Source organism: Lontra canadensis, unplaced genomic scaffold (genome assembly GCF_010015895.1).
Source record: "Lontra canadensis isolate GAN:19392208 unplaced genomic scaffold, GSC_riverotter_1.0 scaffold8, whole genome shotgun sequence".
In the NCBI taxonomy this organism is placed as follows: Eukaryota; Metazoa; Chordata; class Mammalia; order Carnivora; family Mustelidae; genus Lontra; species Lontra canadensis.
This window is the reverse complement of record NW_022631002.1, coordinates 16,964,130-16,984,550: the sequence shown is the minus strand read 5'-3', so window position 1 is coordinate 16,984,550 and position 20,421 is coordinate 16,964,130. Positions and strand designations below refer to the sequence as shown.

At 49.2% G+C, this 20,421-nt stretch overlaps 1 protein-coding gene across 2 annotated transcripts in view; it reads left to right on the top strand.

Annotated features, from left to right (window-relative positions):
* The window catches only part of CDH3 (cadherin 3), a 67,862-nt gene extending 57,664 nt beyond the window's left edge, over window positions 1-10,198 (top strand). For both annotated transcript variants that reach the window (XM_032854103.1, XM_032854104.1), the window contains 4 exons: window positions 3,263-3,469; window positions 5,961-6,091; window positions 6,487-6,633; window positions 9,664-10,198. In XM_032854103.1, the coding sequence (XP_032709994.1) occupies window positions 3,263-3,469; window positions 5,961-6,091; window positions 6,487-6,633; window positions 9,664-9,873 (695 nt within the window). In that variant the 3' untranslated portion in view covers window positions 9,874-10,198. The remainder of the gene's footprint in view (window positions 1-3,262; window positions 3,470-5,960; window positions 6,092-6,486; window positions 6,634-9,663) is intronic.
* Window positions 10,199-20,421: the final 10,223 nt, after the last annotated feature.

The window sequence follows — 20,421 nt, the reverse complement described above, 5'->3', positions numbered from 1 at the left end:
TGAGGACTTGGTGTGTGAGAAAGATCCAAAAGCCCCAAAAGCCAGTGAGGCCCCTGGAGAGACACTGTTCACTTTGGTTTAAAATGTCTCCCCTTCCTCTTGGGCCCCTCCCTCCCCCAGGAGGGAAATAGGGAACCCGTACACACTGGCTCTGCCCCGAAGGAACCCAGTGCCCAGTGTCTGTTGTTCTTGCTGAGCCCAGCCCAGAAAGGACTCAGGAGACCTGCTTCCGATAACCCACATTGTCTCAGTTTTATGATTTCTGTCACCTGGGTATGTATGTATGCCTGGCACCTTTCCTTTGAGGAACCCAAGCTGGTCTCCTGTCACTCCCTTGTGGCCTAGAAGCTATTTTCCCGCCATTTATTAGTTTTGTGATTATGGACAAGTTACCAAACCTCACTGTTCCTCAGTTAACCCTATTTGTAGAATTGTGTCAATAATTGTAACAACTTCCATCCAGTTATCCTGAAGATGAAGTAAGTGATTTCACCAGAGGCCTCTTATCTGGTACTCCGTGCTCAGTAGGAGTGAGCAAGCACTGTCACCAGCATTCTTCCCAGGCAGCAATCACAGGTCTAGCTCACTGAGGTGTGAGCATGTGGCCAACGTCCAGTGGTACCATCACCCAGTGATAGTACTGATACCTGGTTCTGGGGGTTTTTTGGGTTTTCTTTCTTTCTCTCTCTCTTTCCCCCCTTCTTTCCTTCCTTCCAATATTTTATTTATTTGAGTGAGAAAACAAGGGGAGGGCTGGGGGATAGGATCAAGCAGACTCCCCTCTGAGCAGGGGAGCCCAGTGTGGGGCTCCATCCCAGGATCATGACCAGAGTCGAAGTCAGATGCTTTACTGACTGAGCCATCCACGTGACCCTGGTTCTTGGTTTTAAAGTTTAGTTTTTTCTCTCTGACCATGTTCTTGTTGTCAGGGGAATTAATCCAAACTTTACCCACGAGTGACTTCAGTCTGGTTACTTAGCCTCCCTAAGCTTCAATTCCTGCATTGGTAAAATGAGGCTAGAGGTACCTCCTCTCAAAGCGGCGGTGGAGATGAGAGGAGAGCCTCACTCCCAGTCAGTGTCCGCTTAGTCACCAGCACCGCCCTCATCCCTTGTGAAATCCGCCCTCTGGCATGGGTGCGGGGTGGTGGTAGGGATGTTCGGGTGAAATACCTGACCTTGACCTCGACACGTGGACCGGACATTCAGCCCGCAGAGCTCCCTGTCCACCTGCCGTTGCTGCATGGGAACAGGGCGGAGTCTCCCTTCAGGCTTTTTTTTTTTTTTTTTTTTTTAAGATTTATTTATTCATTTATTTATTTGACACACAGAGATCACACGTAGGCGGAGAGGCAGGCAGGGGTGGGGGTAGCAGGCTCTGCACTGAGCAGAGAGCCAGATGTGGGGCTCAATCCCAGGACCCTGAGATCATGACCTGAGCTGAAGGCAGAGGCTTAACCCACTGAGCCACCCAGGCACCCTCCCTTCAGGCTTTCTTACTAAGAGGAGCCCAGCAAGTATGCAAAACCTTTGAACAAAACGTGGCCTGAGGTCAGTGTTGAAATAGGCCAGCAAGCCTGAGGGTGGGGGAGCTATCATCATGAGGTGGGTTTTGGTGGCTCCAATGACTGCGGGACACTGCTAGCATGTGAGGATTCTGCATGAGGAGAAGTCATGCTACCCCGGCTAATGGCTCCTTCCATGAGAAACAAGTCCAAACTGAAGGTCCAGGGCACCTGGGTGGCTCAGTTGTTAAGCGTCTGCCTTCAGCTCAGGTCATGATCCCAGGGTCTTGAGATCGAGCCCTGCATTGGGCTCCCTGCTCAGCCTGAAGCCTGCTTCTTTCTCTCCCACTCCCCCCGCTTGTGTTCCCTCTCGCTGTGTCTCTCTCTGTCAAATAAATAAAAGTTTTAAAAAAGTAAATAAACTAAAGCCTTTCTTCAGAGAAGCCACTGACCCTGTATTTCTCACCCACAAACGTAGCCCTCCTCCCCATTCTCGGACCGCCACACAGCCTCCCCAGAGTGGGACCCCTCGTGCACCCCCACTGACACTTGGCTTGGCTTCTGCTTTGAGGTTAACCTGCCACCCGCCCTGGGCCTTGGAAGGCAGGTTAGCCCTGTGCCCACTGCAGCCTCACCGCCAGCGCCCCCAAACCTCGTGTGCATCACTGATGCTGTGACGGTGCAGCCGGCAGCCTCTCCGACCTGCTCACCAATGTCTGTTACGTCACCAGCCATGTGCGTTCGCATTTATTTATTTATTTATTTATTAAGATTTTATTTATTTATTTGACAGACAGAGATCACAAATAAGCAGAGAGGCAGGCAGAGAGAGAGAGGAGGAAGCAGGCTCCCTGCAGAGCAGAGAGCCCGATGTGGGGCTCGATCCCAGGACTCTGGGATCTGACCTGAGCCTAAGGCAGAGGCTTTAACCCACTGAGCCACCCAGGCGCCCCTGCATTTATTAATAACTGATGCTCTCAGGGCACCTGGATGGTGCAGTAGGTTGCGCATCAGACCCTTGATTTTGGCTCAGGTCATGACCTCGGGGTCCTAAGATCGAGCCCCTTGTGAGGCTCTGCACTCAGTGTGGAGCCTGCTTAAGATGCTTTCTGCCTCTCCCCCTCCCCCTGCACCCTTGGGCTCTATCTCTGAAATAAATAAATCTATGAGAAAAATAATGCTTTTGCAGAAACATCGGTGTTTCAGGTACTGAAATTGTATCTGACAGTTGAGGCATAAACATATTTACTATTACAGTGGCAAAATGCTCTAATAATAAAAGGTAGTGAACTTTCAGGCAGGGAAACAGGTGGTCAGTCAGCGTGAATGCTAAAAGAGTTAGTTATCGCGGGAAGAATGTACTTCGGTGGGTTCTGGAGAACAGTTGAGTAGCTAATGGTGCTGAGAAATTATCGGCTCTGCATGACATGGCTTTTTAAAACCTTCATTATTTTAAAGATAATGTGACTATCGATTTGATTTTAAGAAAATAAGACAATGGGAGCACCTGGGTGGCTCAGGTCGGTAAGCAACTGCCTCCAGCTCAGGTCATTTGCCTGGAGTCCTGGGATCGAGCCCCGTGCTGGGCTCCCTGCTCAGTGGGGAGTCTGCTTCTCCCTTTGACCCATCCTCCTCTTGTGCTCTTTCATTTTCTCTCTTAAGTAAGTAAATATCCTTTAAAAAAAAAAAAGAAGAAGAAGAAGAAGAAGAAGGTAATGTGACCTCTGTGTTGTGGCAAACGTTACCTGTCTCCTCCAGGAAACACCGTGGCCTTGTCCTTGAAGAAGTTCCTCAAGCAAGACCTCTATGATGTACACCTTTCTCTGACTGACCGTGGCAACAATGAACAGCTGACGGTGATCAAGGCCACCGTGTGTGACTGCCACGGCCACGCGAATACCTGCCCCGACCCTTGGAAGGGTGGCTTCCTCCTCCCAATCCTGGGGGCTGTCCTGGCTCTCTTGCGTAAGTACCCACACTCTCTCTCCTCCGAGGATGGGGTAATTCAAAGACCCAATTCTACCCTGAACTGCTAGGACTAAGGCATCCCCAACATTGCCCATCTGTTCCTGATGCTCTTAATTCTAGGGGTGTCATTCAGTGGGTAGAGGTTTATGGCGCTTCTGGAATGTGCCAGGCTTTCGGGAAACGGTGGTGAACAGACAGAATGAGCCCCACTGTGATGTCGCCTAGAGGCTCCAGCAGTTGTTCTGAATGTGCGATCTCCAGACCAATAGTATCAGCAGAGCCAGGAACTCGTTAGAAAGGCCAGGCCCATCCTGACCTACTGATTCGGAAGCTTAGGGCTAAGACCCAGTAATCGGTGTTTTCACAAGCCCTCCGGGGGTTCCATTGCATGCTAGGGTTTGAGAGGCCCTGGTCTAGGGGGCAGACGTGTTTAGTTACAAACTGAGTTCTTTAAAGGTAGAACCTTTCCCATTGGCTTTTTCCGCTCTCTGAATTGGTCCTTACACAGAAACACATGCAGTCCAATAGGAAGTTAACAAGGGCAAGCTTTAGTCCACATCCTGCACACCCAGCACTATTTCTGGCACTGGGGTGCAGCACTTTATAAAACAGACCTCTTTCCGCCCTCATGGAGCTTACTTTCCAGTGCAGAGAACAGACAAATCAGCTGGCAGAGAAATTGGTGTTGGTATGGGCAAAAAGCAAGCACAGAGAGGAGGTCTGCCATCTCAAGTAGGATGGGTAAGAAAGGCTTTTCTGAGAAGGGGTATTCAAGTAAAGACCTGAAAGAGATGAAGAAACAAGTCATGAAGATATCTCAGGAATAGCAAGTGCAAAGGCCCTGAGGCAGCACTGTACTTGGTGGAAGCAACAAATGGCTAGAGTGGAAAAAGCAAAAGGGAAAGAAGTAGGAGATGGAGTCAGAGAGGTGATGGCTGTGGTGGAGCATCATGCTGGGTCTGGATGAAGTGTGAAGTCATCGGGGCGCCTGGGTGGCTCAGTCGTTAAGCATCTGCCTTTGGCTCAGGTCATGATACCAGGGTTCTGGAATCAAGCCCCATGTCAGGCTCCCTCCTTGGTGGGGAGCCTGGTTCTCCTTCTGTCTCATGTTTCCCCTGCTTGTGTTCCCTCTGCCAAATAAATAAAATCAGAAAGAAAGGAAGGAAGGAAGAAAGAAGTCATCAGAAGGTTTATAGCAAAGCAGTGATGTGATTTGACTTGAGTGTTACAGGATTCCTACTAAACAGACTGTGCAGGGGTAAGGGTAGAGACAGGAAGAGCATTAAAGAGCTATTTCTGTAATCTAGGGGTGAGACGATGAGAGATGGTCCTATTTTAAGGCAGAATCCGTTCAGATTCATATGTGGTATGAGGAAAAGAACCATCCATGTCTCTAAGACCCAAACAAGTAGAGACTAGAGTTTCCATTAACCAGTTTGGAAAAGATCATGGGGGGAGAATTGCCCGATAGTGCAAATGGAGATGTCAGTAGGCAGATACATAAGCTTTGGCACAGGTGAAAAGTCCAGTTCACCTCCTGCCTTTCCTCAGATTCAGTGGAGAGAAAAGTAGGAGGGAAAGAACACAGTATAGCCCACATCGGGTGTGCATCCCGAGAACCCATAGACTCCCCAAGAAGACTAGGTCTGTTGTGTTGGGCCAGAGATGGACATCAGTTCTGTCAACAGGCCAAAGTGATAAAGGTAAATAGTGGCCGTATCCTGTCAACTTAACCGCTACAGAGAGGTTCCTGGGGACCCTTCTATACATGGGATTCACTGGAGGCAGTCCTGGCATTAGGGAGAACAGCCGGGCATTTGCTGGTCCATACCCCCATGTCCCAGTAGCCTGCTGGCCCTTCCAACCATACGCCTAAAAGCCAGTCTTCCTCTTGTAACACCAACATAGCGTTTGCACCTGTGTTCCAGTTACTGCACCACATCAGACTTGCCCTGTCTTGCTTTTAACTTAACGTCTGTGCCTAATTTAGGGGTCACCTGGGGACTGGAAGAGAGTCCTATTGGAAAAATAACATCTGGTGGGAGAGTCCCTTGAGGACCAGTATCACCGATAAGGGCAGACTGACAGTAAATGATACAGACTGTTCTGGGGGTGGGGGACGAGGTCTGATGGCTGCCAGGAGTGGGTGGTACTAGGCTGTGGCTTCGCGAGTGCCCAGCGCTCCAGGGGAGGAGCGCCCAGGTGAAGCGCCCGAAGGGGAAGGTGCTGGGTGCATTTGAGGCACTCCAAGGAGGCCTGTGTGTTAGACCCGCTCACGGGTGTATATGTACGGGCACAGGCAGGGGGCGCTCCTGTACACTTGGATAAGGGGTTAGGGGTTTTCCTAGGTGCAGGGGAGCTATTGAAAGTATTTAAAACACTGGCTACCAAGGAGAGGGATCTAAAATTATCTGGGCTCTGAGGGTTCGGGGGTATTGGCCAGCTATGTGATTGTGGGGGGAAATATTTACCTCCCTAACTCTTCCAGTCCTCCTGCTGGTGCTCCTCTTATTGGTGAGGAGGAAGAGGAAGGTGAAGGAGCCCCTTCTGCTCCCAGAAGATGACACCCGTGACAATGTCTTCTACTATGGTGAAGAGGGAGGTGGTGAGGAGGACCAGGTGAGGCACTGAGGGGTCTAGGGGTGGGGAGTTGGATGCCTCCAGGGCCACTGGCAGGGGTCGTTGTTCCAGCCAACTAAACCACATTAGCTGCATTGACCAGACTCTGGCCGAATGCATCGGTCTTCACGCAGGACTGACCACCAGCTCTCCTCTTCCAAGAGGGTGTCTGGTCCATAGCTGCGGTCGCTTTGATCCTAGTCAGAGCGGCCTCGAGCCTATGCTTCCTTTGGGAAGAAGAGCTACGGAAACAAGGGCTTTCATAAATGTCTGACAAAGATTGTCTTCTAAGTCCTACCTATGAACCAGGACACCACGTGGCAGGGGAGTGGGCTGCAACATAAATGGTGGGGGGCTGTGTTCTCAATCCCACGCTCTCCTTCACTTTCATGAAGGACTATGACATCACCCAATTGCACCGGGGTCTGGAGGCCCGTCCTGAGGTGGTTCTCCGCAACGATGTGGCGCCAACCTTCATTCCCACACCCATGTACCGTCCACGTCCAGCCAACCCAGATGAGATCGGGAACTTCATCATCGAGGTGAGGCCTGGGGGCCAACTAAGGGCGGCCCGTTATTCCACCATCAGCAGCATGGGAGAAAGAGCGTGGGCTTGGGGTCTTGGCTCTGGGTTCAAATCTTACCTCCCTCATCAACCAGCTGTGGGACCTCTGGCATATTTGAGTAACTTCTGGGCTTCAGTTTTCTCCTTCGTGAAATTCTAAGTTGCAGAGTAGTTAACAATAGGATAGGAATGATTTATTCATTTTTTCAACAAATAAAACAGTTGTTAGAAAACTCTGCAGCCAGACTACCTAGGTTTGAATGTTTAAATGTCCCAGGTGATCCCACTGTGGAGCAGAGTTGGGGTCCTCTGTTATAGGTGGCATTTTCTTTTCTTATCTTTTTTTCTTTCCTTTCCATTTTGTTTTTCTTTTCATTTCTTTTCTTTCTTTTTCTTAATCTGAGAGAGTGCACACGAGCAGGGGTAGAGGCAGAGGGAGAAGCAGGCTCCTTGCTGAGCACAGAGTCCTAAGCAGCCTCTTCCCAGGACCCTGAGATCATGACCTGACCCAAAGTCAGGTGCTTGGGGTGGCTGGGTGGCTCAGTGGGTTAAGCCTCTGCTTTAGGCTTGGGTGATGATCTCAGGGTCCTGGGATTGAGCCTTGCATCGGGCTCTCTGCTCAGCGGGAGGCCCGCTCCCTCCTCTCTCTCTGTCTGTCTCTCTGCCTACCTGTGATCTGTCTGTCAAATAAATAAGATGTTTTAAAAAAAAAAGACAAAACAAAACAAAGTCAGGTGATTAATCAGCTGAGCCACCCAAGCTCCCCTATTATAGGTTGCTTTAAAGATTGGATGCACAAGCACCTGGAGCAGTGGTTCCCAAATATTGGGTTCTCCTGGGGAACTTCAAAAACTACTGATGTCTCTAACTCCTTGCAGAGATTGATACAATTGATCTGGATGTGACCTAAGCTTCAGAATGTTTTTTAATTGATTTTATTTATTTGATGAGAGCACAAGCAGGGGGAGCAGCAGAGGGAGAGGGAGAAGCAGGCTTCCTAGAAGTAGGCTCTCTGCTGGGCAGGAGCCTGATGCAGGGCTTGAACCCAGGACCCTGGGATCGAGACCGGAGCTGAAGGCAGATGGTTAACCAACTGAGCCACTCAGGCGCCCCGAGGCTTCAGAATTTTTTAAAAATTCCCTCTCCCTCTGTTCCCCACCCCATACTCACTTGCTCTTGCTCATTCTCTTTCTCTCAAATAAATAAATAAAATCTTAAAAAAAAAAAAATCTCAAGTAATTTAAGTCTAGGAACTCTTGACTTGACAAGTAGCATTTACTAGGTAATGATAGTTATTGTTGATAATAGCTGAGTGTCTCCAGTGCTTTTAACTCTGGTCACACGTTTGATTTATCTGAAGGATTTTGAAAAACAGCGATGCCTGAATGCAGGGATTCATTTGGTTTTTAGGCTCTGATTTTTTTTTTTTTTTAAAGCTCCCCACGCTGAAAATTAAATATACAGCCAGGGTTGTGAGAACCACTGAATAGGTACATAGGAGACAGATTATAGGTGCCTTCATAGGCTGGTACCTCATTAGCAGTAAACAGAGGGTTTTCTCTCTTTCTCTCTCTCTTTTTTTTAAGATTTTATTTATTTATTTGACAGACAGAGACCACAAGTAGGCAGAGAGGCAGGCAGAGAGAGGGGGAAACAGGCTCCCTGCTGAGCAGAGAGCCTGATGTGGGGCTCGATTCCGGGACCCTGGGATCATGACCTGAGCTGAAGGCAGAGGCTTTAACCCACTAAACCACCCAAGCACCCCTCTCTCTCTCTCTCTCTTTTTTTTTTCTTAAGTAAGCTCTACACCTGATGTGGGCCTCGAACACAGACCTCAAGATCATGAGTTGCATGCTCTGCCGACCAAGCCAGCTGGTCGGCATGGTTGCATGCTCTGCCAACCTCCACTGGTCCCATAAGTGGAGGTTCTTAATACAAGGAAGGAAGGAAGTCTAGGAGGGAGGGAGGAAAAGATAGGTAGATAGAGGGAGGAAAAAGATAATTTTTTTAAAAGATTTTATTTATTTATTTGAGATAGAGCTAGAGAGCAAGCATGATCTGGGAGAGAGCAGTGAGGGAGGGAGAGGCAGACTCCCCACTGAGCATGGAGCCCGATGCTGGATCCCAGGACCTTGGGATCATGACCTGAGCTGAAGGCAGATGCTTAACGACTGAGCTGCCCAGACGCCATAGATGGATGGATCTTAGGGAGTGTGAGGAAGCAGCAGTGGCAGAGGGCTTGGTGGGCAGTCAAGATACCTCACCCTGCCTTGAACCTTTCTGCTGGCCTCCTGCCTTCTAGAAGTAGCCTGGTGGTTGGACTCCGTTCTTCAGCAGGAGTGTATCCGAGCGTGCTGCAGAAACAAAAGCATCCAGGGAAGGCTGCTCAGAGCAGATGGTTTGAGAAAGTACCATGGAGCTAAATACCTGGAACTTTTCCCTCCAGTCAGATGAAGACCATTTCTAGAACGTCTCTGGACAGACATTTAGATAGTTTGCAAATACGGTGTCATTCAGTCCCCACACCAGCTGCCGGGAGGGAATCCTCTTGTTTCCTCATTTTACTAATGAGGAGATAATGTTCGACTGTGTGCCAGGTACTATTCTAATAAGCACCTTACGTATATTTAACATATACTTTTTATTCCTCTAAAACCATATGAAGTCTCCCAGTTTAGAGACAAGACAAAAACAGCACCTGGAGGTTAAGGGGTTTTCCCAAGGTCACAAAACTAGGATGTGAAGCCCAAGTTCTCACCCAAGCTGTCTAATTTCAGAGTTCCTGCCCTTGACCTCTGGCCTGTCCCGCCATGCACTGGGCATATGCTGGGCTCAGTGCTCAGCATTTATGTGCATTACTTCATTTCACCTCCCAAAACCTTCCTGAAGGGAAGAGATGTCCTCACGGATGAGACGCAGGCTCAGCAGGGTGGGCTCCACTTGCCCGAGCCCCGCAGCTGCTGGCTGGCCGAGCGCCGCTCCTAACCGCCTGCTCTTGTCGCCACAGAACCTGAAGGCGGCCAACACAGACCCCACGGCCCCGCCCTACGACTCCCTGTTGGTGTTCGACTACGAGGGCAGCGGCTCTGACGCCGCCTCCCTGAGCTCCCTCACCTCCTCAGCCTCTGACCAGGACCAAGACTATGACTATCTGAACGAGTGGGGCAGCCGCTTCAAGAAGCTGGCGGACATGTACGGCGGCGGCCAGGACGACTAGGCCGCCTCCCCGCGGGACCAGGGACTCAAGGTTGGGCCGCAGCGGCTTCTCCAAAGGAGCTTCAGTCCTCCTTGGAGCCTGGACTTGGGAGCCTGTCAAGAAGTGGCCTTAGCAACTTGGAGGAGAGAAGCCCTCACGTCTGACGCGAAGGGCTGGTTTCTAAGCCTTTCAGAATGGAGGGATTTGGGCAGTTTGATTTCACCTCTGGAAACCTCTAGACTAGGCCAGGGTTGCCTCCGAGGCCAAATTTCTGGGAGTCTGTCACCTGCCATAAATGTCCGGACTGACTCTGACCATCCCCCACGCCCCCAAACCTCCAGAGAGAAGAGGTTCTCTCTGGAATGGACCCTTCTCCTTAGAATGAGTCCTCTTACTGCAACCTGGGTGTTTTTTTTTTTTTTTTTAATTCTGTCCTCAAAAAGTTAGAGGCGGGTTCTCAGCAGTCCCTCGGATTGCTCCGGATGACCCAGCCGGAGCTGCTTGGCTCCTATGCCCCCACACACTTCTCTCTCCTCTCCAAGCAACAAGATCTATTGGAATGAATTTCTGCGTTTTTATACTGAGCGTGACTATGTTGTCCTTTGTTTTTTATTTTCCCTATTGAGTGCTGTAGATAAAGGGTGATGACAATCGTGTAAATGTACTACAACTTTTTTATTAAAGGAATTTTTCCCAGAGGTGCCTGGGGGAGTGAACTTCTTTTTATTAGAATTTTATTGTCCTGTGAGTCACATACCACACCATTCACTTACTTCAGTGCCCAATTCAGTGGTTTTTAGAATTATCAAGGGGTGTGAGCATTTTTTAACCCTGCTGGCCGTATTTATTTATTTACTTGACAGAGAGAGAGAGATCACAAGTAGGCAGAAAGGCAGGCAGACGGAGAGAGGGGGAAGTAGGAAGTAGGCTCCCTGCTGAAGCAGAGAGCCGGATACCGGGCTTGATCCCAGGACCCTGAGATCATGACCTGAGCTGAAGGCAGAGACTTAACCCACTGAGCCACCCAGGCAGCCCCCTCAGGATTTGTATACATGCCCATGTGGGCCTAATAAGGGTAAATCTACCCTCCTTTCTACAATTTTTTTTTTTTTTAAGTAATCTTTACACCCAACGTGGGGCTTGAACTCACAACCCTGAGATCAAGAATCCAAGCTCTTCTGACTGAGCCAGCCAGACACTCCTCTCTCTCTACAAATTCTGAGCTGCTCTCATGTGTGGAAGAACCATTAACCCCCTCACCCCTGGGCTGAGCCCCACCAGAGCTACTGGCGACTCTCCTCTGGCAGAGTGTGGCTGCTTTTGGGTATTGCAGTTTGGGCAGAGTTCCTCTTCTGTGGGGTGGGGCTCCGCATTGAAAGGCAGGGAGGGGTCCAAGTCTTCTACTTCTAGCAAGTCCCATTTAACCTCAATTTGCCTCACATTTTTCATGTATCCTATGGGGAGTTTTTATGGAGATTAAATGACTTCCTATCTGGCCCGCTGTAAGTGCTATTTGTGTTCACTGGTAACAGCTACCATTTATTTAATACACTTTAGGGCCAAATAACTTCAATTATTTCCTTTAAGCAAATCCTCACAATCATCCTCAGAGGGGATTTTCCTCCCTTAAAGAATGGCTTCATTGTATTTTTTTAAATGATACCTGATCATCATCAAAATCAAGCCAGACAGAAAATTAGAGAACTCGCCCAGGATGTCCATGAAATTGGAACTTTCCGTAAGAATACAGGGATGCAGGAACGGGGTGGTGGGGTGAAGAGACAGCGGGGAAAGAACAGTTCCACATGAGCCTTTGTTAAAGCGAAGTTTAACTTACGTGCAATGAACTAAGAGAAAAGCATGTGGAAGGAAGCCAAAGGGATGGCTGAACTTGAAATAAAAGTTTTCGTCCCACGACAGTGACTAAAGCAATGGCACTCAAAATGCAGTTCCTGGATGGGCGGCAGCAGCATGAGTGCCCAAAATCAGAGATGCTGCAGATGAGCCCCGAAATGTGACTTAATAGGCCTTCCAGGAAATTCTGATGCACAGTCAAGTTTGGGACCAAGGCTTTGGAGGAGGAGACAGAGGGTGTCCTGAAACCTAGGCCCTGGATGGGAAATCAAAGGGGGACTCAACTGGGCGAGAAACCTTCCCACCCGTCCCTGGTGGGCAGCACCATAGCCTGCAGGTCCGGGCCACCTCCTGCCTCTCCCTCCAGCTGCGGCCTCCGGCTCCGGGGGTCAGATCTCCCTCCACCAGGGCCCTGCTGCTCTTGGCAGATAAGGTGAGAGGATTAGGTGTCTCTGCCAGCAAACACCTGCTGCCCCTTATCTTAAACTCCTCTGAAAAGCCTGAATGAGGCCTGCAACTCTATCTTCAGCGGAGACTAATAATAAAACCAGCCACTGTGCAGGCTGGCCTTCCTCCCCTGGGAGTTTTGGAAGGTGTTGAGGAGGAAAAGTGGCCTTTTCTAGCCAAACCTGGGCTCTGTTCATGGATCTAGATTCCCCTGGCAATGGAACTCTGAGAGATTTGGGAAAAAAAACAAAAACAAAAACAAAAACAAAAAACCCAGGCCTGTAATAAGTCAAAATATGTTAAGTCACCAGTGCTAACCACTCAGAGTTTAGCACCCATAAATTATCAGTCTCACTGGCCATATCAGTGGCCCGGATGTTTGACTTGACATACCTGGAATGTTGATCCTTCCTATTTTGTGGTGCAACAATTTGGTATGCATCCTTCCAACGTCTCCGTCCCATGTTTCACATACATTTTGCATTATACCTTTCATAACAGGGCCGAGGAGGCTGCCTTAACGTCTGCAACATAACCCAGTCAGGATGGGTTAGCATTTATTGGAGCTCGCCACCACGCATGGACGTTAATGATTCTAGTCTTTTTCCTTAACAATGTTGAAATAAACTCTGGAGCACCCAGCCCTGCAAATGCTTCAGAGCCAGTCCTCCAGTGACTAGGGATGGGTGAGAGGGGTCCCCCTGGCCTTGTTTGGGATCAAGGCTGCCCACTTCCAAGTGGAGGGGTCAGTCCAGGATGACAGCTTGCTGTTGAAAGGATCCCCTCAGGCTCACTCTGTTAAGGGATGTCCACCCCAGGCTTAAAATCCAAAGTCACAGATCCCTAGTCCAATAAAGAAAAATGAAATTGTAAGGGTGCCTGAATTAGTCGGTGGAGCCTGCAACTCTTGATCTTGGGGTCTTGAGTTAAAGCATCACGTTGGGTGTAGAGATTACTAAAAAAATAAATTTTTTAAATGAACTTGTTGGAAGAAGGCGTCAGGTGGCTGAGACTTGCCTCTTTGGCCTCATCTTCCTAATGTTTCTCCTTAACCCCCAAATGCAGAGCAGTTTGAAAACTGCCCCCAATCCACCCCTGTCATTTTACAGATGGGAGAAGAGAAGAGTTTCCAAAAGGAGGCACTCCCCAGGATCCTTCCAGCAGGGCTGAGATGGGCAGAGCCCAGGCCTCCCTTCGTGCATTTTCCCTTGCTGCTAACCTGAGTGGATGGGCCGCAGATAGGACCGATCTCCCCAGGTGAGCTTTGTCCAGGCCCTTGAGGCAGCTTGAGGGAAATGACTCATCCTTGGAAGGTAGGCAGGTAGCTGAAGCCTCAAATTCATTGCCTCTTGTGCTCAGCACAGACTTTCCTTGACCCCCGGTCCACACAGGGATGCTGCGAGAAGATCTGAGAAAGGAAATGCTGAGGGATGTCCAGTCAGTAGGGGGCCCTGAGCTTAGTTTGGTGGGTGGGGGCAGTCACTATGGAAAGCCCCCTTTTCAGCCCACACCATGTATGTCCACTTCCAAAACAGAGAGCCAACTCCTTTTTGGCTAAATGTAGAGCTATTTCCACTTTCCACTAAAGAAGCATGGTTCAGGGCGCAGGTTCAAATTCCAGCACTGTCAGTGTATGTCGCCTTAGACAAATCTCTTAACATCTCTGTGCCTCGCTCTTCTCATCTTTAAAATGGAGGACTAAATGCAAGGCCGCCTAAGTGTTATCTCTACTGTGGTGATTGCTAACAGACTGACAGGGCCAGTTACTGCTCCTTTATCTCCACTGAGTGGAAACTGCACGTCCCACCCCGAGGGAGACATTTCCTGTCTGCACAAAGCCACTTCAGGGGTGAGAGGTGCAGTGGTTTCCCCTCAAGCCCTTCCCCCAAGCGCCCAGCAGAGGGCACTCTTCACCCGAACCTCAGGTTGGCCTCGCGCCTACCAGCATGGACGCTGAGGGCAAGGTCTACAGGCTGTCCCACTGGCTGACTTGCACCTTGCACAGGAGTCCGCGGTGTGCCAGCAACTGCCTTGGATGTTTTGGTGGTGATAATGGAGGCGGTGTCGGCGGCGGCAGTCAGTATCGGGCCGTGTCTGGCCAGTTACCTACATTCTCCCATCAGCAGCCCTGGGAGAGCGTTTTCATGCTTCCCTTTATAAAAGGAAATTGAGGGTAAGGAGAGTAAAGGCCATACATAGACAGGAAGTGATAGAGGCAGTTTTGGGGTCCAGATCTCCTTGATTCCCAAGTATGAACTCTTTTTACTATTAGGAATAAAAATCCCTTGGGGCGCCTGCGTGGCTCAGTGGGTTAAAGCCTCTGCTTTCAGCTCAGGTCATGATCCCAGGGTCCTGGAATAGAGCCCGGCATCGGGCTCTCTGCTCCGCAGAGAGCCTGCTTCCTCCTCTCTCTCCCTGCCTGCCTCTCTTGCCTACTTGTAATCTCTGTTTGTCAAATAAATAAAATTAAATTTAAAAAAAAAAAAGGAATAAAAATCCCAGGGGCGCCTGGCTGGCTCAGTCGGTGGAGCCTGAGACTTGATCTTGGGCTGTAAGATCCATGCCTACCATGGGTGTAGAGAGTTCTTAAAAATAAAGTCTTTAAAAAAAAAAAAAAAAGAATAGGAATGCCTGGGTGGCTCAGTCAGTTAAGCATCTGCCTTTGGCTCAGATCATGATTCCAGGGTCCTGGGATGGAGCTCTGCATGGGGCTCTCTGCTCGGAGACTGCAGCTGTAACAGGGTGTGGAGCAGGCAGGCGGTGGGAGAGAGTCTTCATATATGGCATAGGGGCCCCCAGGCAAGGCAGAGTTGACCCCACCTGACCCTGAGACTCTGAGCCTCTGGCATAGAAAAGCCACAGCATGTCCAACTATTTCTGGGGCCCCCAGGAGTATGTGGGGACATCAGCCCAGGGCTTTTTGTTCATTCACTTAACAGCTATTTGCTGAGCATGTGTCCTGTGCCAGGCACAGGTCTAGGTGCTGGAGATATAGAAATGCAGAAAATATTCGAAATCCCAGCCCTAATATATTGAGGGCTCTGGGCAAAATTGTGTGTAGAGCCCACATACCATACGAGTTGACTAAACTCTTAAATAAAAGATATTATATCTTCCTACTGGAACAAGGATATTTTCACAGCCATCTGGAAAGCCAGGTTTTAATCTGGATCTTCAGGCCTCTGGAGTACTGGTCCAGAATGTGACAGCTCAGGCAGAGTTAGCCCTCAGCCTAGGAGCAGTGGTCAACCCACTTTTCCTTTTTTTTTTTTTTTTTTAAGATTTTATTTATTTGACAGACAGAGATCACAAGTAGGCAGAGAGGCGGGCAGAGAGAGAGGTGGGGAAGCAGGCTCCCTGCTGAGCAGAGAGCCTGATGCGGGGCTCAATCCCAGGACCCTGGGATCATGACCTGAGTTGAAGGCAGGGGCTTTAACCCACTGAGCCACCCAGGCGCCCCTCAACCCACTTTTCTACCCACACCATGAGGTTCCTGTGTGTACACCCCAGACCATGCATCCAAGCTTTGTCCACTGATCCTCATAGACAGCCTTCTATCCCCTGGGCCTAGGAATATGTACCTGGGCTATGCTGACTATCCTTTGGACAATCCTGGGGAGGGCCTGGGACCATTTGGGCAAAGAATGGTCTAGAGGACAGGGAGGGGGACTCAGGTTCTAGCAGTCACAACTTGGCTTCCTGGAAGGGCGGGAGGGCCAGAGCAGGGCCTTCTAAAGCACAATGCAGAGGCCCTTCCTGCCCAGTCTACGGGTGATCCTGCTAATAACATTCAATGGGAGAGAGACCATGAGCAAGACAAAATACATGGAACAGTGAAAGGTGAAGCTCTAGAGGAAAACCAAGTTGGGATAGGGTGCAAGAAGGACAGAATGGGGGCGGGGCTCAGTTCTAGCAGTCAGGGAGACTCACTGAGAAGATGGCATGTGCCAAAAGACTGGAGGATACTAGAGAGCAAATATGCAGGCATATTTTAATAAAAGGAACAAGTGCAAAGGCCCTGAGGCAGGACTGTGCTTGGTGGGATTCAGCAGGGAGGTCAGAGCAGAGAAAGAGCAAGAGTGCTGTGGGAGATGAAGTCAGACAGGCAAGGAGGGGGTCTAGGGTGCCCAGGCCTGAGCCGCTGCCCCCACTCCAGGGCTGGAGGCAGAGTCCAAGAAGCCCTGGGAGAAGCCTGACTCAGCAACCTGGGTTCTATTCTGGAGCTGGCAAAACCTGATTCCCCCTCCACTCCATCCTCATCCACTGAGGAGGCACCAGCCCGGACCTGTCCAGGCCTGCAGGCAGCTGTAGAACTGGCAGGCAGGATCTGAGGATCCTCTCCCTCAGGAGGGGAGCCTGGATGGAAAGGGTCCCCAGAGTTCACTGGGGCGCAGTCCTCGTGAGAAGTGCAGCCCCTAGAGGTGGCAGAATGGGAGTGACTCACCTGAGTGTGTGACCTCTCCGAGCCTTGGTTTCCTAAGACAGCCCTTCTCTCGGAGACCTGGGAAGAGATGGCCGGGAGGGAATACTTGGAAAGCAGGCGGCGCTGTTGCCGCTGCTGCTGGTCTTGAGGCCGCCTCCAAGTTGGGCCCCACCCGCGGCTGCCTCAGCAGATCCTGTGCCCGCTGCCCCGCCAGCCACAGGGGTGTGGTGGGCATGAGTGGGGCAGGAATGCTGGGGCTGGGCTCCATCCATTCCGTCCCCGATGCCTTCTAGTAAAGCAGGGCCAGTGGGTAAAGCAGGTGTGTGTGTCACTGTGTGTCCCCCTGGAGCGCGATAGCCAAAGCTCTGTGGGGAGACAATGCTAAGTGATGCCAGGAATTGTCATCATTAGAGCTCCTATGACTTAGGAACCTACTGTGCACCAGGCCATATGCTATATTTCACTCCAAATCAGAACCAGAGATATACAGCGTCCCCAGGATCCAACCCCTTTGCCCCTGGGACCTCACCTTCTGCTGCCCTTCGTCTTCCCTCAGGCTCTTGTTGTGACTCCATCAGCTGCCTGCTCCTTGGGAAATCGCCTAGGCTGGCTCCACCTCAGGGCCTTTGCATGTGCTGTGCCCTCTGCCTGATGTGCCGTTTCCCCCAAGATATCTGAGGGCTCCCTCACCTCCTTCACACACCATCCAACTGTCAGCCTGTCAGATATTCTGTCCCTGGATCACCCTCTTTGGAAGTGGCAACCCTGCCCTCCACCCATCCTGCCTTATTTTTCTATAGCATTTATTATCCCCCAACCCCCCGTTCTGTACTATGTAATTTATCTATTGACCTATCTCGTTTTCCTCCTCCCCCCACCCTTTGAAGCTTAGCTCCACAATAGCAGGATTTTTGTCCCTCTTCTTCACTGCTCCGTCCTGAACCCCCAGAATAGTCGCTGGGACATAGTTGGTACTCAGCAAATATTAGCTAAAGGAGCTTCACAACTCTCCAAGTCACGTTTTATGCATTCCTTTTTGGAAATGAGGAAACTGAGGTCCAGGAAGGCAGGGCAAGTCACCCATGCTCATGGGCAGATGGTAAGCAGCGAGCTGAGAGAATTCAGGAATAACATCTCATTTAATCCCGACAGCTGTCCCAGTGAACAGCCCATTTTACAGAGGAGCAAACTGAGGCTAGAAAGGGGCACAGATGGGTGAGGAAGCTGGCTCTGTCTGTTCTGACCAAGCCATTGTTTCCTGCAAGGTGGGCTGATATTAGGTGATACATGAGGCAGGGACTGAAGTATTAAATGATCCTAAATCACACAGAAAGAGGTATAGTGTTTTCAATTTTCTTTCAGTCCTTTTGCTTGCATCAAGGAGAGTCCTCTTTGTGCTTAGCAAGTCTGATGACTTAAGACTTACAGTTTTCTCTCTTAACCAGAGAAAGCCTAGAATATAAACAACATTGTTCCATCATTTTATTGATATTTACTTTCTAGTTGTAGCAAATGATACTGGTTTTTCATTTATACTATTGTTAATGTTTTTCTTTTTTTTTTAATTTAAAATACATTTCCTAAAAATTTTTTTTTTAATTTTCTTTATTTATTTGACAGAGAGAGGTTATAAGTAGGCAGAAAGGCAGTCAGAGAGAGAGGGGGAAGCAGGCTCCCCGCTGAACAGAGAGCCTTATGTGGGGCTTGATCCCAGGACCCTGAGATCATGACCTGAGCTGAAGGCAGAGGCTCAACCCACTGAGTCACCCTAAAATTTTTTAAATTAAAACAATTTAAAAAATAAATAATACATTTCCTTAAGTTTTAAATACTAAACCCATTTAAAGAAACAATATTAAGTAAAGATTAGTAAAGTTAGATCTCAGGCATGCCATAAACAGTGAAGATGGTATTTCAAAAAATAAAGCTGTATAATTGAAATCCACGCTCTACATTTTCTATGTTCTTTCAAAGAGTATTCATTTTGCATGGGGGTAACAATTTACACCCAGAAAGTAAGACAAAAATTATGCTCTAATCTGGGTGTTAAAAGTTGCCTAGAGTTCAGGGGAGAGTAGGAGGGAACTTTAGGGGTTGGAGAAATCCAGGAAGTCTTCCTGAAGGAGGAAGCCCTTTGAGTTGGCCTCAAAGGATGTAACGGAGTTAGATAAGGGCTGAAAGAAAGAAGAGTCCCATGCTTTCATGTGCCACCAACCTTTGTAGAGATAAGAAAACTGGTACCCAGACAGTACTATAATAGCAAGGGATAGGAAGCCCAGTCTGATTTCAGTCTTGAGGGAACCCAATGAAGTAGAAAATAAAGTAAGCCAAGAAGGGCGGGACCAGGGTGGCAGGGTAAGGGGGGAACTACAAGAACCAGGGTGGCAATGAGAGTGGGGAAGAGATGACAAGAGAAGTTTTGGGTTTGAGATAGTAAGGAGTCACAGTGGGCTTTGGGAAAGGGGAGAAGCCTACAAGAAGAGCGGACAGCTAGGCAGAGTGCGCGTGAGCATGAGCTGTGAAGCCCCACTGCCAGTTACTCTACGCCGTTCCTGACAAGTTATCAATTTCTCTATTCATTAAGAAGGGAGTAATGAGAGTACAATCCTCACACAGTTGCTACAACAATCAGATTAGTTAATGGATGTAACACACTTAGAACAGCACTTACCACATAGCAGATAAATATTAATAAATAATATTAATAAATAATAATTATTAATTAATTTTTAATTAATTTAATTTATTAATTGATAATTAATAAATAATAAATATTAATCCGTATAGTTTTGTTATTATTATTAACTATAAAGTGGGCTGGAAAAAAAAAGAGGTTGGAGTCAAGGATGCTGATCGAAAGGCTGCCACCTCTGTGCCTCAGTTTCCCTTTTGAATCACCTGCTCTCCAGGGGTTCTCCTTTCCAACTCCATGAGGTGTGGGAGCCCATGGAGTACTGGAAAGAACGATTACTAAAACTTGGTGTCTGCCTCATCATTCAGCAAATATGCATAGAGCCTCTGCTGAGTGCCAGGCCCCCGGGATATATGGAAAAACAAGACAACCCCACCCCAGGCCTCCTTCATAAAGCGCTAAACTGAGGGAAGAGACCAGAAGGAACCTGGCAATTACAGTGCAGGCTGATCTTAGCCTGACCTGGTGTGGAGTCAGGGAGGGCTTCCCAGAAGAGGCAATACCCATGGGCCGCCTGGGTGGTTCAGTTGGTTAAACGTCTGTTTTTGGCTCAGTGTGTGATCCCAGGATCCTGGGATCAAGTCCCACACTGGGCTCCCTGCTCAGCAGGGAGTCTGCTTCTCCCTCTGCCTGCTGCTCCCCCTTCTTATGCGCTCTTTCTCTCTCTTCCTGACAAATAAATAAATAAAATCTTAAAAAAAAACAACAAAAAAAGGCAACACCCAAGCTGATACTTGAGGGCTGGAGAAGTTTGTCAGGGGCTGGAGAAGGAGAGCAGGAGGAGTGGCATGTGTTCAGCGGGGTCAGGGCCATGAAGGACTTGCTGCTCTAGAGCCATCCCTCCAGCATGTGTTGTCCATACACTTGCGTGTGTGCAAAATTCCAGATGGACAAGGCCACTTACCCTTGTTGTTCCGCTGTCTGTAAGAGCAAGAGGTTGGTAACAACCCCTCGCAACCTTTCGTCTGGGGTGGGGGGTTGCTTAAATAAACTCTGCCACACTCACAGCATGGTTGGATGGCTATGCTGCTACCAAAATCAAAGGAGGAAGCCCTTCAGGCACTGCTTGCCGAGAGAAAAAGCAAGTTGGAGAACAGTGTGTAAAGTGTGCTACTTTTTGTGTAAAAAAGGAGGAGGAAAATGAGACTGTATG